The following is a 23,378-nucleotide window of genomic DNA, read 5'->3' as shown; positions in this document are numbered from 1 at the left end:
GTTGATCGGATTGCTGCGTTGCCGTTTTTGATTCTGTCATTGCGGGGTGTGAGCGATTCCCCTAGATTTTTGATTTGATGGTTAGTGATTGGCATTTCAGGCGCTTGGGCGTGTCTCTGGTTTCTTCTATTTCGAGCTTCTTTGCATTGGTGTTTGGCGTGCGCATTTGCGGCTTGGGGTCATGTGTTTGCCCGGAGCGTCTTGCATTTCGGTTTGATTATGATGATGGCAGCCAAGACGTATTGGATGGTAGAGACGGTGGTATTGCTGGTCGGTCGAATGAAGATAGACGTTGACTTTGACGAATTGACTTGCGTTGGTCTTCCTTTTCTTTCCAGTCAATGCCTGCCTACCCCAGGTCGTTTGGTCGCTGCATGTCTATCCGCGCTGATCGTCCATGATGACATTTCCGTGTCTCTGTCTGGCTACAATGCGTGCTCGCTCTTTTTTTACTCCTGGAACTGCCGTTTTGCATAATCTTCTCCTTTCTGAGATTGAAAGACTGGAGATGTTGGCCAAGGACCTTCGAGACACTGAGCGTCTGCATGAACCAACAGATATTGCAGGAAAGCGATGTCGGCTTGCCGCGCGTTTACTGTCAATCCAAACCTCCTCAATCAATCGACATATGCGCCAAGGCAGCAGCTTGATAATCAGTCTTCGGTCAGGGGCTACCTCTTCATCCGCCATGGTGTCTCATTGCTTCTCCCGTGATCTTGCCGTAATCCCAGGAGTCCTTCAAACACCACCGAGAGTAGTGCCAATAACGTCCAAGGCGCCCTGGAACCGTCATTCCATGCCGGGCCGTTCCGTTTGTTTCGAGGTGGTAGACGATGGGAGGACAAGACCGACCCGAAGTATCGCCTCCTCGCAGGTGTGGTGTCCTCTGCCGGGCATTTATGAACCGAGCCGTGAAAGCATCTCGCTGTCACTAGCCACATTTAAGATATCAGAGCTCCCCAGACCAGCTGCAGGGGCCAAAATGGTTCCACATTGCGCCATCCTAGATCAATTGTCAGACACATGTTGGCTCCTGTGGCAGCCCCAAGACGCCGCGAAGTTGGAATGTCGATAGGCGAGCTGTACCGAGAGTTTCCCCAGAGGCGGTTTGCTTCCCCTCCACGATGATGAAGCAAAGGGCTGTCGAAGGGGTTAATTCGCGCATTGCCAATGCTGACGATACGTGGCCACAGCCGAGCATGTGCATTTCCCTAATTGGATAGAGGATCGTGCAGAGGCGGTGCCATCACGGCATGTGGGTTCCCGAGCTGCGCCGTTGTGGCTGAATGCTCTCTCCATTGACAACGCAATAACACACACAACCGCGTTGGAATCTTCCACAGCACATTTGATCGTCGTCCTTTCACTTGGCGCGGCGGCTTCTATAAAACTTGCCCCAGCTCCTCCACCTTGAAACCTTGATCCCATCACAATCTTCTCACCACTCCACCCATCATGTCTTTCATGAACAAGCTCACCAACAAGTTCGAGGGGATGATGAAGGACAAGGACGAAGGTAAGCTTCTCTTGCAAGAGAGCCCTCTTTGACTCACCGTTGACCTTGCCATAGGAAGCCAGTCTCGTGGATATGACGGCGGCTACGGCGCTCCTCCTCCCCAGCAGTATGGTGGTGGATACGGTCAACCGCAATACGGCCAGCCTCCCCAGCACTACCAGTCTCCACCTCCAGACCAGGGCTACGGCCGCCCTCCTCCTCCTCCGCCAGAGCAGTACAGAGCTTCCCCTGGATACGGCCCTCCCGACTACAGATCATCTCCTCAGCCCGGATACGGTCCTCCCTCTGGCTACGCTCCCCCGGGACCTCCGCCTCCGCCGTCCCATGACCCTCCCCAGCTGGCATACGGCTGGTACTCGCACTGGGACAGCACGCGCAACAGGGCCTACTACGCCGAGCCTGCCACTGGCCGCGTGCAGTGGGAGCTGCCGGCATTCGCTCCCCCGCCTGAGCGCGGTCCTCCTGGCGGCGAGTTCTACAACCAGTACGGCGGCGCGATGCCCCCGGTAGGCTACGGCCAGGGCAGCGGCTACGAAGGACAGCATGGCCAGCGCGCCGAGGAGTACTACGGCGACGTGGAGAAGAAGGAGAAGAAGGGTCACTCGACGGGCGCCATGGTGGGTGCGGCCGCCGCTGGTGTTGTTGGTGGTGCGGCGCTGGGAGCCCTCGTCAGTAAGTTTTGTCCTGTTTCTCTTTTTGATTTGTCGTTTCGGATATGACAGCTGACTTGATTCCTTCGTAGCGCATGAGCTCGAGGAGGACGACTCGCACTCGGACTCGCATCATTCCGACTCTGACCACGAACCCCCGCCTCCGCCGCCGGAGGACTACGAGTCGGATGGTGACTATCAGGGTGGCTTCTTCGACTAGACGGCGCAACGGGAGTCTTGGACTGGGATGAACAAGGGGTTGCTAAATACCACGACGAAAAGGGACAACGGTAGCATGATGGACTTGGGTGCATGGGCGCTTAGATAGATGCCATCAGGAATGAATTGGAGTACCTATCCAACAGAGCCTACATTTCCGAACGCGGCCGTCGGATATCTCCCGGTGCAGTGAAGAGGGCGGGTCCCTGACACGTTGGAGAATGGGTGGGGCGTCGACGCGTTGGCAGGGGGAGGAATGGGTCGAGAACGAGATGAAGATGCTGTGATGAGAGGTAGTTTGTGGACGGAGGACAAGGAATAGTAGATTATGCAGGTCGTGAAGAGGAGAAGGCGGCGTGGTGTTGACAAAATGCGGAGGAGGACGGGGATGCCTGCTCCTGTACCCCCCGCTGACGCCGACCGCTGTTGGGATGCGGCGGACGGCTTCCGCCATGAATCCTGGGCATTTCTTCTCACACCTCTCACGTCGCCCTCACCAATTCCACCCCCCGCTGGCAATGACGATACGATAACCGAGCACCGCACGCGGTCGCAACGCTCGACCGACCCCCTTACGCTGACCAACCCACCCCCGTGCGCGAGCCACTCGTGTGCTCATCCGTCTGCCTCCTGGACCTCTCCTCCGCACCCGAAAGTCCTCCTCTTTCTCTGGTTCATGGGCTCGCGGCTTACACCGGCGCATGGCCGTTGACCGACCACCTTCGGTCTCGATATCATGGCATTCTCTCTCTCGGCCCTCTCTGGCCTGGTCGTCCTTCTCTACCTGTCCACCTTTGTCATATTCGCCCTCGTCCGAGTCGTTACCGGCGTATCGATACAACGTCTTGGCTGGTACGGCCTGCGACGCATTTCCTTCACACCAAAGGACGGCATCCGTCTGGATATTCGCGGCTTGAGGATATCGTTACACCGACCAACATTTGCGCAACCAACCTACGTGAGCGTTGTCGTCGAGGAGCTCAAGCTCACGGTTGATCTCAAGGCGCTCGGAGAAGCAAAGGCCAAGGACACACTAGAATCAAGTTCAGGAGATGGATTGGCAAAGGAATCTCAGAATACAAGCCCGGCGCAAGGGTTAGACTCGAAGGAAAACCAAGGCCGCAAGAGCGAGGACACAACCAGGACATGGCAAAAGCTCACGGACATCAAGGAGCGCATAAAGAAGCTGCACCGCCAGCTGGATTGGATCCGCATGTTCGACATTGTCGCAACCACCACATCCCTGGTCATCGAAGATGTCGGGTCCGTGCAGATTGCGCAGTTTACGGCGGCCGTCGATACGAGACGGAAGATGGTCGATCGCAGTCGGCTGTTCCAACATCGCAGGGCCAAGTCGAGCGACCAAAGCCCCGCCGAGTGGATCTTCACCGTCCGCAATGTCCTGTTCAGTCCGGAGGGCCAAGAATCGACAGAGATCCTGGATCATTTCACGTTGAACATTCATGGACTGCTCTACAAGGAGCTGGACGGCCTGCGCGATGCGTCCATTGCTCTTAAGCTGGGCCGCCTCCACATTCCCTTTGACGAGATCGAGGGCTGTCTAGACCGCGTCAAGGCAAAGCAAAGAGCCCATCTTCGCAGCGACACCAAGTACTCTCTGAATGACCTCGTGGATGAGTTGGACAAGCCAGGCAGCCATGAGCGGGACATTGTGCAAACCGTTTCGGATTCCAAAGAGTTCGTTAGCTCGACCCTGCGGGGTATTCAGGAAATTCAGTTTGCTGTTAGCTTCTTTGGTCTCACCAAGCGAATTCGCTCTGGCTCCGAGTCTGAACGCGCCGTCTACCTGAACATGTCAATGAAGGAAGTCGGCTTCGATCTCCTGCGCCTAGATCCCCGCAGCCCGGCCCACCTCATGTATTTTGGACCTCAAGATGTCGCCCACCAAGCATTACTTGCTGCCATTTCTATCTCCGTTGGCATCGATCATGGCCAAGACAACCCGGAAAGATTGCTCTACATTCCTATGGCCACCACGACTCTCAAGACTACGCTCCCTGCAAAGACGATCCAAATCGATAAAGAAAGAGACGTCGCTGAACGCAACACCAATATTCTCTTCGCCAACTTTGTGGTCACCTCTCCTTCTTTTGACCTTGATCCTAAACATTTACCTCTCATCCTCGCACTCCTTCATAGACCAGAAGGCCGCAGACCCGGGGGCTCTAGCGGTTTTCACACCAAACGTCACATAATATCTCGTTTACTTCCAAAAGCAAACGTCAAATTCTCCATCCATGAACCAGTCGTTCGGGTTACGTTGCCGCCGATGGAGCCTGGGAAGAAGGATGCCGACGAGTTTGATCTTCTAATTTCCACCATGTCCTCGATATCCCTGGATGTTGAGGCCTCACACTCTGGTGGCGGAGAACTGCATTACGCCTTGTCTTCTAATTTCCGCATCACTGGCCACGAGCTGTATTACCAAACCGCATCTCGCGAAAAGCACAACCTTCTCGTCACGGACGCAGCCGAGGTCAAGTTGCAGCTCGAGGCCTTGCCCGAGGTTTCTGTTGTCCTGGCGGGCAATCTCGAGACTTTCAACATCTTCATGGTACGACCTGAGATTAGTGAAGGTGTGCGGCAGATCGTTGCTCAGCTGCGGACGCCCGAGTCTTCCACTGCGCACAGGACTCCTGAAAAGAACAAGCCCAAGTTTCTGAGAACACTTCCCAAGTGGCTGACGCATCTCCAACTTCACGGCTCAGACTTTAATGTCGAGGTTGCTGGTGTCGATCCAGACGTGTCGAAGCACTCGCGGGGCGTAGCGCTGCATTTGGACACTTGGACTGCCGAGTACAAGGCAGACAAGACCGACGACTCCGACAAGAGGCTGTCTAGGAGAAGAGCGACAAGTCGATCTGTGCCAACCGAGTCTCAATTGCGAGCAGCATCCCCTTCTTCCCCGCCGTCCTCACCGGCACCGCGGAAGAGGCATCTGACTGAAAGCGATGGGCGGCGATTGGCTATCCACATACAGGGCCTTGAGGGATATACGATTGAGTCCTCAGATTCGAGAGAAGAGGAGTCCTTCCTCAGGCTCCCGAGATTCGAAGTTGCCTTCACCACCACAACAGACATCCAAGGCCCTGTATTCCACATCAATTCTTTCGCCCAGAGTCTCTTTGTGCATTACTCACTGTACCGTCACTTTGCCCTCGGCGTGGCAACTATGGTGCTCCGGAGAGCTTTTGTCAGACAACATTCAGATCGCACCTACGTGCCTACTCCGGCACCCAGACACGCAAGAGGCCTCACGGCCGAGGATGCCGAAAGAGAGGACAGAGTGCACGGAGACCCAAGCATCCCAGGCAAGGCCGAAATCGTCACCATCGACTTCAAGGTCGCCTTTGTTCAGGTCAAGGCCACGATGCCCGATGATCCTCCTCTCATGCTTCAGATCTACGGTTTCGATGCCGGTCGTCACAGGTGGGCTCCGCCGTTTGCTCGGGCCAAGCTCTTCCGTCTCTACGCGGAAGCACCTGGGCTCAATAAGACTTGGGCTCGCATGGTTAGCATCAAGAGCTTGAGAGTCGACCTGAGATCCTCGCGACGAAAATTCGGAAACACAGTGTCAGAGGAGAAGTCAATCGACGTGGGGACAGATGCCGTACGCGTAGCAGTACCCCACCAACTGGTCGTCCACAAGGTCTTCGACAACATCACGAACACGGTCAAGACAGTCGAGCAATTGCACCACCGGTTCAAGACGGGCTCAAACGAGTACATCCTGGAGAAGGGACCTGAAGCACCTAAAAAGGTACCGAGAATCTCAATCAGGAGCCAGGCCTTACTCTTCGAAATCGAGGACAGTGGCTTCGAATGGAAGCTTGGAACGATCTTCCGACTTGGCATGCTTGAGCAGAGACAACGACTTGCCCGCGAGGACGCTTTTGCCCTGAAAGTCAAGAAGCTCAAGGAGGGGGAACGCCGCCGCGGGAACACAAGCAACCGTGCCAGATCTGCACACATGCGCGGCAGAAGTCAACAAAGGGCAGGAAGCGAATTCGAGCGACGGAGCAAGAGTTTGACGCGTGGCGACGGCAAGAACAGCACTGAAGAGCGTGGTCGCAGACGGATACGGTACGACGTTGAAGGCGCGTCCGAAATGAGCGACAGCACCCGTGTCCAAATCTCTCAAGCACGAGAAAAGCTCGACAAGCTTCACGCTCAGAGCTGGAAAAAGCGGATTGACCATGGCCTAGCAATCGCGCACAATGGCATCAAAGACATTCGCTCCATGTTCTGGGGTCTCGATGACATGCCTGAAGGCGTCGAGCAGCAGGAGACCATTCTTGCCATTCCGCAGCGGCCGGCTCTGATGGCGTTTTTGGTCAGCGACCTCCACTTCGTTCTCGACAAGCCCAGTTTCCCTCTGTCGGATTATCCCACGTTTTTGAATCGCATCGGCAAAGGAATGCCAGTGGACATGCAGTATTCGCTACTCATTCCACTTAGCGTTCAAATCAGCATGGGTGAGGCACGAATGAATCTGCGCGACTATCCTCTGCCATTCCTACACATACCTGCCATGCGGACCGGACAATCATCTCGCCTTCCGAGCTTCTCCCTCAAAACGGACTTTGTCATCGCTGAAGAGTTCCGCGACCGCGAATCCAGCAAACAAGTAGAGGTTGAAGTCGTCCCTCCTGAGATTCTTGAAGACGGCCAAAAGTCGGGTGGTTTCATCGTCAACGTCCGCAAGACTATAGCTCCTGTGAAGACGTACTCTGACATGAGCGTTGACGTCAACACTAGCTTCCCGACAAGAATCACTTGGGGTAGCAGCTATCAACCCGCCATCCAGGACATGATGCAAGTCATTGAAGGCTTCACCAAGGCGCCGGTCGACCCAAGTGAAAAGGTGGGATTCTGGGACAAGATTCGGTTGAGCTTCCACAGCAAGATCAAGATTGCGTGGAAGGGAGATGGTGACGTGCACTTGATCCTCAAGGGCTCTCGCGATCCCTACAAGGTCACCGGCGATGGTGCTGGCTTCGTCATGTGCTGGCGAAACGATGTCCGCCTCAACGTGTGTCAAGAGGACGACCCGAAAAAGTTCATCACAGTGGACAGCGGAGTGTACGTCTTGGCCATTCCCGACTTGAGCCACTATGCGAGAACGGTCGATCAAGAGGAGGTGGACAATGAGACTGTCATCAGCAGTTCGAACTACAGGCACGGTGCATCTTTCCGCAAGACGGTCATGAAGCTGTCTGGCAACGTTAGATGGCTGGTTGGTCTTGTGTTTGAGAAGACTGGCACCCACGGCAAGAGATCTTTCGACTTTGCTCCTCACTACAATGTTGTTCTCAAACACCCCGACTATGCGAAGTCGCGTGACGGAAAAGAGTACGACGCTTTCCGCGGCTTCCGCAGCCATCACATCCACATGTCGGTTGCCATCGCCGCGCCGCACGACAGAGATTGGTCTGTTGCAAACACCAAGGCTTCCGCCAACTACAACAGCCTCCACCTTACTCCTCGGGTGTTCAGTCACTTCTTCAGCTGGTGGTCTTTGTTCTCTGGCGCTATGCAGCTGCCTGTGCGACAGGGACCTCTGTGGCCTGGCGTGGACAAGTCTGGCAAGAAGTTTGGCAGGCATCTCGGCACCATCAAGTTTGGTCTCTTACTGTCTCCTTTGTACATGAGTCACATTTACAAGCACAAGGATCCGGACGACTATGGACAAGGAGTGGTTTCGGCCACGGGTCTCAAAGTTCGTCTCGACAGCTTCATGCTTGATCTCCACATGCGCAGAGAAGAATTCCGTTCTTCGGCTCAAGGCGCCAACAAGTCGACTACAACGACTGGTATGCGGATCAATCAGGTTCAGTTGGACTTCATGTCTGCCGACATTCGTGCCATCTCCGCGCGCATCACTGGGCCAGAAAACAACGACCTGGAGGAGGAGACTGAGGACACCTTGGCTTCCTTCCAACAAGACGCGACGCAGGTCGACCTGTCGAAATTTACGATTCCCGACAACGATCTCTCGTGGGTAGACATGGATGACTTTGTGGAACTGGATTGGATCTTGCCCTCGGAGAACAACCCGGAAACAAAGATCTTGCCATTGGCCTTTGCCCCTCGCTTCACCTATTTCCGCCAGACGGATCATCAAGACCACATCTCTGGAGATCCTCACCGGACCAGCATTTTCGGGAACGAGCCAACCCACTACTGTGTCATGTCGAAGGCAAACGATCCAAGGCGTGTCCAGTGTGAACTCATTGCAGACCGGCTGAGAAAGGTTCATGAACAACTGGAGCAGAACAATCGTTCCATTGGTGAACAACAACTCAGGATTTTGCGGTCGACCGAGGATGACGACGTGGAGCTCGAAGAACGGTTGCGGGTGTACCAGCACCACCACGAAAACCTGCAGCGCAAGCGCGACATCCTCCAGTCCATGTACCAGAGCTTGATTGTTCGACTCGAGCGCGATGAAAACTCTGCCGTTGCATCCAGTGATGCTGATGACGAGTACTACCAAGCGCCGGAGATGTACGATCAAACCGACAGCAATGCAAAGAAGCTGGATGCTACGCCGCTCGCAGACTATATCAGCGACTTCAACAACCGCTTCGTCATCCACAATGCCCAGGTCAAGTGGAACAATGCGCTACGGAACATCATCCTCAGATATATCCATCAAGTCAGCCAGCGTCGTGGTTTCGTGTACTACATGTCGCGTCGCGCGGTCAAGTTTATCCTGGACATCATCGATGAGCAAAGCAAGTCACGACAGTCGACAGAAGGACCTACGCAAAAGCCAAGGTCTGCGTCAACGCCAATGTCTCCCAAGGTCGATGATGATTTGGACGTCAATTCACGGATACAGCAACTGCTCCAGGACGGCCGACGATTTGTCGACGCCAACGACCCTGCCGAATCCGAATCGAATAAGCAGCCTTCTGCTGAGAATGCGAATGACGACATTGCTCAAGAGTTCACGGCACAAAACACCTACCACGTCCGTCTCATTGCACCGCAGATCCAGCTGCAGAGTGAAAAGAACACCAAGTCTGCGGTGCTAGTTGCAGCAAAGGGCATGCAGCTCAAGGTCATCCAAGTCATGGACAAGGATCGTGTCGAGGATGACGTCTCTGGTCTGGTGCAGAGGCGTTTCTCGGCTGCTATGGACAGCCTGCAGATTTTCGTTACGAGCACCAAGACATTCTCCACCGAATACCTGCACATGTACTCGGGAAACAGGTACGGGGCAAGCATTGGTTCCAGCTGGCCGCCGTGGGTGCCATTTGAAGTCATGTTTGAGTTTGACACCAATCCGTACGGCTTCTCCAGGGTGGTCCAGAGGACTTCGGCAAGCTTGAGATACGACAAGTACAACACGCTTCGACTCAAGTACAACGACGACGTCAGCGGCGAGGAAAACAGCCATTCGCACAGTCCTGAAAGTGCGGAGAGCAGAGTGGACCATCTCTGGGTGGAGTTTCCACACGTTCGCGCTGTTTGCGACTCCATGCAATACTATGCTATGTACATCATTGTACTAGATCTCCTGCTCTACAGCGAACCGCTCGAGAAGCAACGCAGCGAGAAGTTGGAGAAGATCATGTTGGCTTCTGACTTTAGCGACCTCAACGGTGCACCGGAGCTTGTCGTCAGCTTGCAAGAACGCATCCATCAGCTCGAAGAGATCAAGACGAGATTCCAAGTTCATGAACAGTACCTCGACCGCGAGGGTTGGAAGAATAGGATAGAGCTGGAGCGCACGCTTGCAGAGAACGAGGAAGAGCTGTTCTTCATGATGAAGGCCATTACCACGTCACAGCGCAAGACTGACGACCGGGCAGCCGAAGCGACACAACCACTGGGACTGCTACGCTACTTGATCACCGCAAGCGAGATTGTCTGGCACCTGGTGCGGGAAGGTGAGGAGAGTTTGGCCGAGTTCCAACTGGGCAACGCAAGCTTCGACCGCACAGACAACAGCGACGGCTCCAACCTCAACTGCATGGAAATCGAACGCATCCACGGTCTCAACCTCCTGCCCGACGCTGTGTACCCCGAAATGATTGCTCCGTACCTTGACGAGAGCAGAAGCTTCGTCGACGGCAGAGATGCAAAGATGCTGCGCGTGCATTGGTTCATGCTTGAAGCGATTGCCGGTATCCCTGTCATGGACCACTTTGAAGTTAATCTCTTCCCCCTCAAAGTTCAGCTTGAGCGTGAGATTGGAAAGAAGTTGTTTGAGTACATCTTCCCTGGTGTTGGAAGCAACGCGTTCGAGAACGGAGGGTTCTCGCCGTTTATGGTTAAGCACATACTTCCCCCACAAGACGAAGAGAAGATGGAGAACGGCGATGATCAAGTCAACCTCGTTCCAGACTCGCCTCAGGTCTCGAGGAACTCGTCTCAGCGGGCAAGCATCGATGGCTCCGGTCCCGGCTCTCTGGAACTTCGTTTGCAGCCAACACTCGCGTTGCCAGACCAAAATCGACCAAAGACGTCGTCGGGCATGTCTGCAAAGAAGGGCAACATCGGGCCGCATCTCGACTTTGCACAATTCAAGATGTTTGACGCTTCGAGTCGCCAGGGCACCGGATTTTTCAGAAATCTTCACAATTCTTCGGGCTCTGGATCAAAGGACAATTCGGATACTCTTACGATTGCAAGTGCCCGGCCGTCGAGCCGTCGCTCGTCTGCCACCAAGCTTCCTGGCGTGGCCGAGAATGACAAATCTGCAAAGCGCGGCTTTGGCATGCACAGGTCGCCAAGTTCTCAGCGCAAGGAGAGAAGCCAAAGCGACGACCTCAACCAAATGATGACGCGCGCCAGCAACTACATGACATTTGCGTACATCAAGATTCCCAGCATGGTACTCTGTCTTTCCTACAAGGGCAAGGGCAACCGCAACGTGGAAGACGTGCACGACTTGGTCTTCCGCATGCCCACCATCGAGTACCGCAACAAGACCTGGAGCAACCTTGACCTCGCGCTGGCTCTCAAGAAGGATGTTATTCGCGCGCTCATCAGCCACGCAGGCACCATTCTCAACAACAAGTTCTCGCACCACCGTCCAAACAAGGGCAAAGGCGTTCAGCACTTGAAGCAATTGGCCAACCCATCTATCATGCTCAACACGTCGTCCGAGGTTTCGTCAACCCAGGTGTCGGACAGCTCGCGTGCTAGCCCCGAAGACGAAACCGAGGCTGAGCCACGCAGGAGTTTTGCCAGCGGGCGCGACTCGGCCGTGAGTCGTGCGGACAGCTACTCTAGCAGCGCGCGCAGCGTGACGGGAACGACGTGGACAGGTGGCGGTTTGAGCGCTCACCGCGCCGAGGATCCGACTTCGTTTGCTGACGAGCTGAGTGTGGTCGATTTTGACGTATGTTGGACCCTTCTCGCTCGCACTTATCCACATGAAAATGAAGCAATTGCTAACGATGAATTTAGCGCGACACGGCCAGCATTCGCCACGCTCCCAACACTTTGCACCGCGCCATCACGGCCATGAGCCACCGGTCAAGGGATAGAGACGACGATTCTGAAGAGAGGTGAGCACTGCTGTCCACTGACGCCACTGGCCCCACTTGCTAACGTGGGTATGCAGTAACCGCATGAAGAGCAAGCTCCTCCTGGGCAAAAAGTTTGTCAAGAGCCTGGGGCAGCACAAGTAATTTTGCCGCCTCCTGAGCACATGCAAGACTAGTACACGCCACTTTTAGTTTTCCCGTTGCAGCATCTCCATGGCGTTTTGTTTGTTGTCTGGCGGCTTGCATTCTTTTCAAAAGACACGGAATGAGGCAACCTTCTTTGAATTTTCTATCATAGACTTGATTACGGCAACTACGACGACGAATGGAGTCTGGACACGAGACTTGGCTGAACCGACGCTTGGAACAGGATGGCACAGGGGTGGAAAGGGAGCGCCGGTAGTGGGGTTGTTTTGATATTTCCGTCTCGTCCTTTTTCTTTTCCGCCGCCTCGGGCGGCAGGGTGGTGGCGTGAACTCGGCGTCAACGTAGACATGGACGAACTGGGCATTGGGTTCACTTTTTGGTATACGGTCGGTCCTTTGCGTTTTTTTGGAACTTTGGGGCAGGGCGGGACAGCGTTCCTTTCTGGCTTCTGGTTGGGAGGGTGGCGAGATGATGAGATGTGGGTTGGGTGTAGATATTGTGTACGACTACCACAGCTGGGTGTGCTTAGCAGCAGGGCAGCGTTCCTGAGGACGTTGTCATCTGCAAGAGCTTTTGGAAAAACGAACAGTTCGACAACGACAACCCGGTACTTTCGCTCAGTCCCAGCCGTTGGTCAGTGAGTGGACGCGATGGCTATTTGACTTCTCGATCTTGTTGCAACAGGCGCCAACTCGGAGATCGAGCCACAGCACGAGCGATAGAAGAGCAACGAAGGGCTATTCGCATCAGTCAAATCCGGGTAAGCGTTCAAGGGGGAGGTGTTGCGAATCAAGGAGGTGGCCTGATTCCCGCCGGGCTAACCATATAGGGCAACTTCGAGCAAGCGAACTACCTTAGTCCAACGTCGTTCCTTCACGCGTCCCGGCGCGAGAGCATCCCTCTCGCGCTATTTTGAGACCGTTGGTGTTGTTGAGAGGGCGGATGTCTGGTGGTTGGACTGCGAGCTGTCATGCTCGTTGTCAATGGCTTTGGAGGTGCTGGATCTGCCCGGTTATGTGCAAGAATTCCCTCCACGGATTGGAGTCATCGTACTGACAGGAAACATACATTGGAAATGGCAGGAGGGCAAAGCAGAAAATTTTTCTATCAAGGGAGAGCTGCCAGGTACGTGGCACGCTTTCAACAATGGCTGTGAATAGCCTGTCAGTCGGCCTTTGCATCGTCCCCGGACCATTGACAGTCCATCTCATTCACACCCGCCGGAGTCAACACCGTCTGCCGACCAGCATGGAGCTCTGTCTAGTCTGCTTCGAGCAGACTATTTGAAAGAAGCAAGGTTGAATCTGAATGTGGATTAAATACTCCCATTTCAGCCCTTTTGGAAGAAAGCCTCTCCAACGTCTCGTTCCCCCTCCGACTGACGCAGCAACTGAAATTGCTGGGCCCGTCAACATGGCTTTCAAAGCTGGCCTCGTGGGCCTCTTTCTGGGGGCCACCTTGGCCTCACCAGCTCCGGCTCCAGAGCAGCTTGAGCTTGATCCCAAGACCACCCATCTCACGCTCAATTATCCGCGTTCCTACGACTTCACCGCACTCTTGAGGGGCGGTGAACCCCTTGGGACTTTCCCCAATTACCCCTGCCAGGGCTCAATTTGGGACACGTTGTCCATCCCCGGCGGACGGACGAAACTCCAAGCCGGCCAGGAACACGAGGCCCAACTCGAAGGATTCACCGCCCACACCGGTGGATCATGCCAAATTGCGATCAGCCCGGACCAGCCTCCGAAGAAGAACTCGGAATTCAAAGTTGTCACCTCGATCCACGGCGCGTGTCCGGGGGCGGTCGAGGGAAAACTCCAGCCGCAAAAGTTCAAGCTGCCAGCAGACGCCGCCAATGGCAAGTACACGCTGGCCATGACGTGGTTTCCGCAGGTGCCACGCAGCGGCAAGCCTGAGATGTGGATGTTTTGTTCACCCATCGAGATTGTCGGCAGCGAGTACAAGAAGAAGCCAAAGAAGGCGGGCAAGGGCTGGTTGAAGCATCTGCCGACCCTGTTCATCGCCAACGTCAACGTCGAAGGCTTCGACCTCGAGTCAGAGCAATGGAGGGACGAGAACAACTTCAATGCCGGCGGCTACGGTCCATGGGGGAGATGGAACAGGCACGTCTGCCTCACCAGGCCCAACAGCGAGGTCAAGTTCCCCTACCCCGGTGACACCGTCTATCGCAACCTCAAGTACGGTCAGAGGGCGAAACTCCATGAGCCCATTGGCGATGGATGCTGGACTGAGGAGCAGCCGGTCAAGAAGCTGGAGGATTGGAACGAGATTAAATATGATGGGAAGAAGAAGAGAGACCTTTCCGAGTCTGCTGAGCAGGTACGTCGACTTTCCGAGCATGTCTCGCTTCTACTGATTCTTCCCACAGAATGATGAGTTCCCACACGAACGCATGCTGCCAGCCACTGGAAATGCGGGGCCACCATCGCCTACATCGACTCCAACTTCATCGTCGTCCTCATCGACTCCAGTCACCACGCCGTACACCACCACGTTCGTAACCACGGTGACCGTTGTTGGCCGCAGCAGCACAAGCGACGCGATGTTTGGGCCGAGGACTTACACGTACACTTCAACGAGAACCCTTACCGAAGTCCAAGTCGTATCCCCTACGCCCACGACTCCGTACACCACTGTCCATCGCACCACGGTTGTCGAAATCGCCCAGAGCACGGATTCGACCGGCGGAGTCACGCCGTACACCACGACGGAGACCTTTTATGAGGAAGATGTTGTTACCCCTCCTCCTCCATCGACGCCGACCTCCTCAGATCCGCCTGCTTCGTCTTCCTCGGCTGCTCCGGTCGTCATCCCATCGTCCTCGTCTTCGGTGGGATCCACGAGTCAAAGTAGTGCTGCTCCGGTCGTCATACCGAGCTCGAGTTCATCTTCGTCGGTAGCAGGAACTACCAGCTCAAGCAGCGCGGCTCCGGTCGTGATCCCGTCGTCGTCCTCATCGTCGGCAGCAGGACCTTCCAGCTCAAGCAGTGTGGCTCCGGTCGTGATCCCGTCGTCTTCGTCTTCGTCGGTAGCAGGACCCTCCAGCTCGAGCAGCGCGGCTCCCGTCGTTATCCCGTCGTCTTCGTCTTCGTCGGTAGCAGGACCTTCCAGCTCAAGCAGCGCGGCTCCGGTCGTGATCCCGTCGTCTTCGTCCTCATCGTCGGCAGCGGGAATTACTAGCTCAAGCAGCGGGGCTCCGGTTGTTATCCCGTCGTCTTCGTCCTCATCGTTGGCAGCAGGACCTTCCAGCTCAAGCAGTGTGGCTCCGGTTGTTATCCCGTCGTCGTCCTCATCGTCGGCAGCAGGACCTTCCAGCTCAAGCACTGCGGCTCCGGTCGTGATCCCATCAAGCACAACTACGTCGTCCGGATCGGGAACTTCGACTCAGGCTATCTCGACCTCAAGTTCAGTCCCTCCGTCGCCACTCGTTACACGGCGATATGATCCTACCTGGGGTGTCCGTGATTATATGACACACACTGTCACAGTTAATCCAACGCAGAGTGTGAATGGACCAAGAACCTTTGTGGTTGTGCCGGGGGCGGGCTACCAGGGCGAGCCTAGAATCTCAACCACGATATACGCGGCATATGAAGGTCAAAGTACTCTAACTATCGCTTTGTCTCCGTCTGCTGCAGGCGATTACTACACCGAACTCATCGAAACGCCAATGCAGTCGACAACTCCCAGTCTTACGGGGGCATTGACCACATTTACCACATCGATTCCGGTTGTCGTCACGCTTACCACCACGGACGGGGATAACGTCATTCATGACCATTCGAGTGACATGAGCACCTTCACGACGGTAATGCCTGTGTCTACTTCTGGACAAGCCACGACGTCGGCGCCAGTAAGCTCCTCGACAGGCGTGAGAACGCGGGGCTACTACCTTCCCTCTGGATCTGGAATTGCAAGCGGCACAGACACTCTTTACTTTACGTATTCAGGCCTGTCACCTGCATCGAGGACTATAGTAGTCACTCCTGCAGTTGCAACCCCAGCAAGTTTCATGGCCACCTACGCTCCTTACACCATCACGGCCATGTACGGAGGCGCCACTCCCCGGACAATTTTGATGTTCCCCAGAGATTCGACGTCAACCGCATCAAGCGGTATGCCAACTTATACGTACACGTACGTGGTAGAGATCCCGTCGACCACGCCATCGCCGAGTTCCCAGGCAAGCGTATCGTCGACCAGTTCCACTGGTCAAACAACGTCATCGGCTATTTCAAGCTCGAGCTCTACCGGAAGCACTCAGTCTACGGGTCAAACGACTTCATCAGCTGCACCAAGCTCAAGTTCTCCCGCGAGTTCTCCGTCATCGAGTTCGACGACGTCATCGGTTGCATCGAGTTCAAGCTCGAGCTCTTCTCAACCCTCGAGCCAGACAACCTCCTCGGTTGCGTCAAGTTCGAGCTCTCAGTCCAGTCAAACAATTTCGTCGGTTGTATCGAGTTCAAGCTCGCAATCCACAAGTCAATCGACTCCGGCTGTATCGAGCTCAAGCTCAAGCTCCCCTGGATCGTCTGCGTCGACGCCATCAAGCACGAGCTCTGCAGGATCCAGTTCGACATCGTCGGCCACGCCATCAAGCAGCTCCAGCACCGGCCCAGTCACCTCGAGCTCAACGCCATCAAGCAGTTCCGCATCGCCAACCACTCTTTCGTCGACCTCAAATCCGTCCATGCGCGTCTTTGCTGAAAACTACTACGACGGCCCTGGTGTGCGTACGCACGTCGTCACTGCACAGTCAAGCACCTTCACAGTTTCCCCCACAAGTCGCGATGTCCCCACGACTAGCTTTGCGACATTGATGACCATGACTGCGGCGTATGATGGCATCACCACGCAGCGACTCCTCATGTTCGCCACGGACCTCAACCCGTTGAGCTTTACGCTTCTCGTAGAAACCCCTACGTTTACGCCAAGCTCGAGCACGAGCTCTGATGGATCCTTCCCGATGCCCACGACGTCTTCGGCGTCGAGTTCTGGTTCTGCTGCAGTCAGTTCGAGTTCGAGCACACCCAGCCCGGTGTCTTCGAGCTCCGGAACCTCGTCTTCGAGTAGTTCGGACGGTCCAGTCACAGTGACGATTACGCCCAGCAGCTCCATGTCCACTTCGCCCGTTTCTTCGAGCTCGGGAACGCCATCTCCGAGCAGTTCAGACGGTCCCAGCACAGTGACGGTCACGGCCAGCTCGGTTTCTTCGAGCTCCAGCAGCTCATCAGTAGTAACTTCCGGCAGTCCCATCACTCTGTCGATTGTACCAAGTAGCTCCCTGTCAACCACGGCTTCGATAGTCTCGGATCCCGTTACGCCGCCCGTGGTGTCCTCCAGCAGCAGTAGCTTTTCTTCCTCGTCCTCGTCTGACCCTGGCTCGTCTTCGAGCTCCACGCCAGCTGTATCGAGCTCGAGCTCCTCCTCATCTGGAGACCCAGACATGGCTACGCACACCCATACGCACACGAGGACGTACACGCACACCATTACGCACCCGCACAACACGGGATCGCGGACGAGGACGCGGTCGCGGAGCACGACGTCACCATCCAGCAGCTCCACTCCTTCGCTGCCACCGCCAGTCGTGTCCAGCAGCAGCAGCTCGTCGACCCCTGACCCGTCGAGCACGCCTGCGCCATCGACGCAGACGCCGCCGTCCAGCTCGCCGACTCCTACCCCTACACCCTCATCCTCTCCCACGCCATCGATCACCACCCTCGTCACCAGCCGCCGCACGCGGACGCGGACGCGGACGCGCACAAGCACTGTGACCCCCTCTCCCAACCCGGCTCCGTCAACGTCTGCCTCCCCCTCTCCTTCCCCCTCGCCATCGCCATCTCCCTCGCCCTCGCCCGCCCGCCGGTGCACAGCCCAAAACAACGGACAGCTCGTGTGCCGCGCCGACAACAAGTACCTGTACGCGCTCTGCGACAACGGGCGCGTGCAGTGGCAGCCGGTGGCGCCGGGGACGCAGTGCGTCAACAACGCCATCGTGGCGGCCAGCGACGACAACGCCGAGGGCAACAAGGTTGTCGGAACGGGCTCCTCGACGCCTGCACCTGCTGCTTCGAGCACGGCGGCTGCAGGGGGTGCTGCTGCTGCGTCGTCTCCTGTGCGCGCGTCACCGTCGCCCATGCCCACAACGACGGCGAGCAGCTCGCCGTGCAACAGCGACGGCAAGCTCTTCTGCAATGGCGAGGGCATGTTTGGTCTCTGCAACTGGGGCGTCGTGACGTGGCAGATGGTTGCGCCGGGCACAAAGTGCATGGATGGCGCAATTACGTGGGCGAATGCGGAGACGTACTAATCTGTGGCCATGATGTCTTGCTGTATGTACTCACTGTGAGTAGTACATCAAGTGCGTGGCTGAGTAAGAATTTTCCTTTGTCTTTTTGATCTTTTTCTGTGTGAATGTGTTAGTAATAGATTGGAGAGAATGGAAGCGTTGACGTTGAGCGGATAGAACAGTGGACTCTGTGGAGGGACATTTTAGTGTCGAGGTCGAACAGACAGAGAGGGAAAAAAGGAGATAAAAAAATAGTGTAGTAATGAAAAGTCTTCCTGACTGCAGAATGTCTATGTGCTGCTTGACTGCTCCTCGCCGTCTCGTTCAGCGACTCAAACCGTGGGAACTTTGAATGATGTTGAAAATGAAGCATTCGCCTGCCTGCTGTTCCTCGATTTCCAGCCAAGGAGGCCCCAAACATTCTCTCCGCTTTCTACTTCTACTTCCCCTTCTTCTCTTGGAACTGAATGCCCGCTTCATTCACAACAGGTAGCCAGCCATCCCATCATCTGGGCAGACAGGCGCTGAAAGAAGCAACAGTATCTCACGTTCGACCAACACCAACGCTTTTCGCCCGCCCTTGTATCATGCATCCGCACAACATCCATGCTTGGAGTACTTGCACTTTGGGAAATACAAAGAAGCATGCAAGCGCCTCTATCCTCAGTATGCTTCACTAAACTGGATCGGGCTGGTTGCAAGAAATCTAGGTAGACGGGCGTCCATGGGGGCTTGCGCGCATAGGTGGCGGTGGGCTCTCCGGTTTGCGCTTTGGAGCTCGGGGAGACTGCTCAAGATTGTCCTCTGGAGGTTTCGTATTGTCATCATGGTCGGAGGCCGGGGCTCCAGGCTCGGGCTCGGCCTCGTGCGTTCCATTGCCTGTGCTGATTTGGTCGTCGCGTGGTGAAGGTAAGCTGTCGCCCGGTTTGCGCGCCGAAGATTGCACGAGGCTCTGAAGGAGCTCCCGAGTTATCGTGTGGCCATCCTCGCCCCACAACCCATCCCGTTTAGGCTTGAGTTTGGCCGTGGGAGATTCGCTGCCTGTGCTGGTTTGGTCGTCGCGCGACAGAGGTGAGCTGTCGCCAGGTTTGCGCCCCGAAGATTGCACGAGGCTCTGGAGAAGCTCCCGAGTGATCGTGTGGCCATCCTCGCCCCACAACCCATCCCGTTTAGGCTTGGGGTTGGCCGTGGGAGTTCCGGTGTCTGTGTTGGATTGGACGTTGCGTCGTGGAAGTAGGGTACTGTAGCCAGTGTAGTAAGGAAACCAGGCTTCGGGATCGCAGCGTCTGTCATTGACGACTCTATCTATGTGGACCTTCAGCGGATAGGGGGAGTCGCGCATGGCTTGTACATAACCCTGTAGCGAGGTAGGCTTCTGTTCAGTAGCGCGTTGAAAAGGGGTCAGATCGTTACGGCCATCCTTCATATCCTGGCTCATAAACATGTCCGCGAGCTCAGAATTGAGTAGCATGATCTCATCTCCTGTCTTGGATTGACGGGCCTTCGCGTCTGCTAGCCTTATTGAGAGGCCTAAAAATTTGTCCAGGAATTGGTCCTGTTCCTGTTGCACTCTGGGAAGCAAGACGACTCTAGTTTCGAAAACGCCCGTATTTCGCAGCTCATCGAGAAGGCGGCGAAAGAAATCGCTATAAATGTCCGCCTTCTGTCTTTCGGTGATCCAGGTCATGGTAAAGACGTGCCTCATGAGCAGTTTCCAGAAGAACCTCTTGGCCTCCTCGTCCGCCTCTTGCTGTGTGTTGCCTTGGAAGATCATGGGTCGCCATGCTGCGGGGACGGCGGTGTTCATGACGAGACGGGCTTTGAGTTGGAATGCCTCGGCACAGGCTGCTCGCGTTATAATGGCCGCAATTGATAGGAGAGGTGTGCGTGCACTTGCCTTGTTTCAGGTCTTCCATCTTTCAGAAGAACTCAGCAGTCTTGATTGTTGTGGCTGAAGATGATGCGGTGAAATGTGCAGTCGAAGATGACGTGCGGAGCTGGCGGGTGTTGAGAAGGTGGGTGGAGCTTCACCCAAGATGGCGTGGGTAAGGGGAGGCAGCCGCTCCTTCTCCTGTGTCTGCCCTACCTCCCATTTCAATGGTCGCCCGGACCTAGCATTTGCTCGCTTCAATGGAAGTCTGTTTTGCCTTTTGAAAGCGGTGGAAGCAGCTTGTCATTGTTGCGTCCAAGGCTTGGTAGCAAATGTGTTCTAGCCCTACACGAATGGGACACTTGAATTTCTCCTATCCGCGCTCCATCAGATGGATACCTTTCTTTTCTGTTCTCTTTCTTGGTCTCTGTAGTCACTTACCGGCTCGTGTGTGCCACTACTTTCTCCACTAAGCCTGACTCCCGAGAACTGTCTGGCCTTCTTGAACCGCATGGATTACAGTCCATACAGCGAAGATGCCTTCATTTCCTCCGTCAATGCACACCATACGCACTCTCAACCCGCGTCCTTGCATCGTGTTGAGTCAGTTGATGGCTGATATTTAGTGTCTGGCGGGTAGATAAATGGGGCACTTACTGGATCCACCCTCTTGCCTTGAAGATAAACTGAATCCACATCTAGTTACTCAATCCACCCCCTCAAACTAGACAGTAGCGTAAAACGCAAGGAAGAGGTAAGAGAGCTATCGCGATATGGTAATAAGTTAAGAAAAGCTATACACGCATAGACTTTATAAGGGTCATCTAATGACGAACCAGTTCAAGAGGCTGCATGTCGTAAAGGAAGGATAGGTTCAGTTTCCAGGAGAGCGGATCTAGTTTAACGGGGTGGATTGAGTAACCACATGTGGATTCAGTTTGGGGGAGAGTGGAACGGGGTGGATTCAGTAAATAACCGTGAATAAATAGGTAAGAGTATGCACATAAATGGTCTTGAAATCTGTCTATTGGGCGAGGAGAGGTTAGGTAGGTGAGGTAGATACGTGGGTTAGAAGAGAAGGGGGAGAATGCAAATGGTAGTCCATCATCCAACAACCGGCAGGCAGGAACACCAAGGCCCAACCTATTATGCCTTGCCGACCTTGAAGGACAGGATCTGTGCAGCGTGTCAGCATCAAGCTTACTCCACAAGAGAGCAAACAAAACAGAGAAGAAACCAAAGATGTACTCACGTCGTTCTTCCCCACCGCAACCAAGTCGTCCTCGCCAACGCGTACGCCGCCGACCGTCTCGACAAACGCCAACGGCGCATCGCCCATGACCTTCCTATACACGTCGCCGACGGTGCTGCCCTTCTTGACGAGCACGCAGTCGCGGAAAGCGGCCTGCGCAGCAGCGCCCTGGCCGCCAGCGCCAAAACCGTGGATACTGCGGACGGGGAAGACGGGCACAAGACCAAGCAGCTCGGCCGCGCGGCTCAGCACCTGAACCACGCCCGTGCTGCCGAAGCGGTACAGCACCATGTCCTTGAGGTTCTCGATGCGCTGCTTGAGTTTCTCGTCCATCTCTTTAAGGCCGCCGCCATCAGGCTCGCCTGACTCGATTAGGTCTTCGCGCGTGTCGACAAACTCGCTGCCCTCGGTGTATCGGATGAAGCCTTGTTTGGCGAGGCGTCGCAGGAAGACTTCGCTGATGGCGGAGCAGAGGACAATTGTTTGTGGGTCGTGGAGCTTGGTGATTTTGGCAATGTTCTGGACAAGTCAATGGCGCGGTTGAGTGCCAGGGGCGGAGGACACGCACCTTGTCGGCATCTGGGTGGTCGATCTTGTTCAGTGCAATGACGGTGGGGAACTTTTCGTCGACAAATGCGTTGACGACCTTTTCTATCGTCTCGTTGGACCAGTGCTCCAGGGGCTCCTTTAACCCCAGCCGGTCAAGGCAGCGGGCGACAACGGTCGAAGTACTGCCGTATCCGGAAAATTGGGTCTGCAGCGTCTCGACGGCATTGGCCTCTGATGGAGACGTCAGCATCTGCGCAGTGGATGAGGCGGTCAAAGGATGGAAACTCACTTACGGCGACGTGCCGTCGTTTGATAGAACCCCTGGGAAAGAAGTGAGAATATGTATTGTAGTGAGGTCGAAAGAGCCATACCATTTCTCCATCAAGTTCCCCTGCACCCACCGAACAATCTCAGAGCGCAACCATGCAATGTCCTGAGAAGGGTCATAGCCTCTTGTCGCCTTGCCTGTTGTCCAGTCAGTCAGCAAACAGCGCAATCCCTCCCAACCATCCTCACTCGCAAATCGCGAGCGAGCCTCACACCACCAACACCAGCAACGCGCCTCACTCACCCTCAGCGTCCGTCGCGCCGCTCACATCCACCACATGCACCAGCGCGTCCGCATGTCTCAGGTCATCCAAGAAGCGATTTCCCAGGCCCTTGCCCTCGTGCGCGCCAGGCACCAGACCCGCGACGTCCAGCAGCTCAATCGGCACCGACCGCCGGCCGTCAGTGCACCCGCCGTAGTTGGGCTTGCACTTTTCCTGTAGCCCGAAGCGCGCGCACGCGCATTCGATTTGGAGGTACCCGATGGCCCGTTGAGGGTCGATGGTCGTGAACCTGCCCGCCGGACTCAGCGCTGTGTGTCGACAAGGTCGATTGTTGGTTGCAGGTGGAGGGGTGGCCGCAGGTGGTACGATGGCATGATGGGGGTGGAGGGACGGCTTACGGGAAGTTTCCTGGAGCGCTGTCAGTAGAGCTTGTAAAAGGCATCGTTTCCAAAGATCTGACACGTACCGACTTTCGAGGTCGCGTCTGTCAAGCTGGCGCGCAATGCTTCAGTATCGCGTGGTGGAAGAGGGTAAGATTGATTTGGCGCACCTGTTCAACGTGGTCGACTTGCCCGAGGACGGCTTGCCGACGAGGCCAATCAACGGATCGCGAGGCATCTTGACGAGGTGAGAGGAATTGGTGTTGAGGTCTGGCGCAAAGCAGTCGTGGTCTGGCGACTGAGAAAAGACATGCGGATGCCGTCACCGGTGATTCTTTCCACTTATCGATAACGGTGTCCAATAACAGTCCAGGACTTTGTACCGCAATGATCGGCCGGAGCGCGTC

The 23,378-nt window shown here is 55.5% G+C and overlaps 7 protein-coding genes across 7 annotated transcripts; 5 read left to right on the top strand and 2 right to left on the bottom strand.

Annotated features, from left to right (window-relative positions):
- The first annotated feature begins 180 nt into the window (after nucleotides 1–180).
- On the top strand, nucleotides 181–1,275 carry BKA78DRAFT_160572 (uncharacterized protein). The gene has a single exon (XM_066883102.1). It carries the CDS (start codon nucleotides 398–400, stop codon nucleotides 1,073–1,075), a length of 678 nt encoding a protein of 225 aa, XP_066742407.1. The 5' UTR covers nucleotides 181–397; the 3' UTR covers nucleotides 1,076–1,275.
- BKA78DRAFT_318229 (uncharacterized protein) lies at nucleotides 1,121–2,869 on the top strand. Its single transcript, XM_066888762.1, has 3 exons — nucleotides 1,121–1,516; nucleotides 1,571–2,188; nucleotides 2,259–2,869. The coding sequence occupies exons 1-3, from the start codon at nucleotides 1,456–1,458 to the stop codon at nucleotides 2,384–2,386; spliced, it is 807 nt and encodes a 268-aa protein (XP_066742406.1). The 5' UTR covers nucleotides 1,121–1,455; the 3' UTR covers nucleotides 2,387–2,869.
- BKA78DRAFT_160743 (mitochondrial protein from FMP27-domain-containing protein) lies at nucleotides 2,802–12,107 on the top strand. Its single transcript, XM_066883103.1, has 2 exons — nucleotides 2,802–11,761; nucleotides 11,830–12,107. The coding sequence occupies exons 1-2, from the start codon at nucleotides 3,122–3,124 to the stop codon at nucleotides 11,932–11,934; spliced, it is 8,745 nt and encodes a 2,914-aa protein (XP_066742405.1). The 5' UTR covers nucleotides 2,802–3,121; the 3' UTR covers nucleotides 11,935–12,107.
- A 1,362-nt stretch (nucleotides 12,108–13,469) lies between these two features.
- On the top strand, nucleotides 13,470–15,270 carry BKA78DRAFT_344858 (uncharacterized protein; the record flags this gene model as incomplete). Its single annotated transcript, XM_066890471.1, has 3 exons — nucleotides 13,470–14,396; nucleotides 14,446–15,075; nucleotides 15,208–15,270. Coding segments are annotated over 3 exons (1,620 nt in total), but the record flags the coding sequence as incomplete, so codon positions are not given.
- Nucleotides 15,271–17,788: 2,518 nt separating this feature from the next.
- On the top strand, nucleotides 17,789–18,632 carry BKA78DRAFT_318222 (uncharacterized protein). Its single transcript, XM_066888761.1, has one exon. It carries the CDS (start codon nucleotides 18,217–18,219, stop codon nucleotides 18,388–18,390), a length of 174 nt encoding a protein of 57 aa, XP_066742403.1. The 5' UTR covers nucleotides 17,789–18,216; the 3' UTR covers nucleotides 18,391–18,632.
- A 443-nt stretch (nucleotides 18,633–19,075) lies between these two features.
- Nucleotides 19,076–20,176, bottom strand: BKA78DRAFT_354113 (uncharacterized protein; the record flags this gene model as incomplete). The annotated part of the gene is made up of 1 exon (XM_066891673.1): nucleotides 19,076–20,176. The coding sequence occupies one exon, from the start codon at nucleotides 20,174–20,176 to the stop codon at nucleotides 19,076–19,078; it is 1,101 nt and encodes a 366-aa protein (XP_066742402.1).
- A 1,209-nt stretch (nucleotides 20,177–21,385) lies between these two features.
- BKA78DRAFT_354112 (GTP-binding protein-like protein) lies at nucleotides 21,386–23,209 on the bottom strand (the record flags this gene model as incomplete). The annotated part of the gene is made up of 9 exons (XM_066891672.1): nucleotides 21,386–21,415; nucleotides 21,492–22,010; nucleotides 22,060–22,271; nucleotides 22,330–22,361; nucleotides 22,412–22,505; nucleotides 22,612–22,880; nucleotides 22,990–22,999; nucleotides 23,058–23,083; nucleotides 23,142–23,209. 9 exons carry the CDS (start codon nucleotides 23,207–23,209, stop codon nucleotides 21,386–21,388), a joined length of 1,260 nt encoding a protein of 419 aa, XP_066742401.1.
- Between the last annotated feature and the right edge of the window lie 169 nt (nucleotides 23,210–23,378).

The sequence above is a fragment of the Phyllosticta capitalensis genome (genome assembly GCF_038381095.1).
Source record: "Phyllosticta capitalensis strain CBS 128856 chromosome Unknown BKA78scaffold_7, whole genome shotgun sequence".
Lineage (NCBI taxonomy): Eukaryota > Fungi > Ascomycota > Dothideomycetes > Botryosphaeriales > Phyllostictaceae > Phyllosticta > Phyllosticta capitalensis.
Note: the sequence above shows the minus strand (reverse complement) of the source record. Positions and strands in the feature narration are given on the sequence as shown.

What these genes read in the sequence shown, in the direction of transcription:
- BKA78DRAFT_318229 (XM_066888762.1), top strand. Translation starts at nt 1,456, where the DNA reads ATGTCTTTCATGAACAAGCTCACCAACAAGTTCGAGGGGATGATGAAG. An exon ending in GATGAAGGACAAGGACGAAG is followed by an intron (nt 1,517 to 1,570) that starts GTAAGCTTCTCT and finishes ACCTTGCCATAG; the next exon opens with GAAGCCAGTCTCGTGGATAT. An exon ending in GGCGCTGGGAGCCCTCGTCA is followed by an intron (nt 2,189 to 2,258) that starts GTAAGTTTTGTC and finishes ATTCCTTCGTAG; the next exon opens with CGCATGAGCTCGAGGAGGAC.
- BKA78DRAFT_160743 (XM_066883103.1), top strand. Translation starts at nt 3,122, where the DNA reads ATGGCATTCTCTCTCTCGGCCCTCTCTGGCCTGGTCGTCCTTCTCTAC. An exon ending in TGAGTGTGGTCGATTTTGAC is followed by an intron (nt 11,762 to 11,829) that starts GTATGTTGGACC and finishes CGATGAATTTAG; the next exon opens with CGCGACACGGCCAGCATTCG.
- BKA78DRAFT_318222 (XM_066888761.1), top strand. Translation starts at nt 18,217, where the DNA reads ATGCCCACAACGACGGCGAGCAGCTCGCCGTGCAACAGCGACGGCAAG.
- BKA78DRAFT_160572 (XM_066883102.1), top strand. Translation starts at nt 398, where the DNA reads ATGATGACATTTCCGTGTCTCTGTCTGGCTACAATGCGTGCTCGCTCT.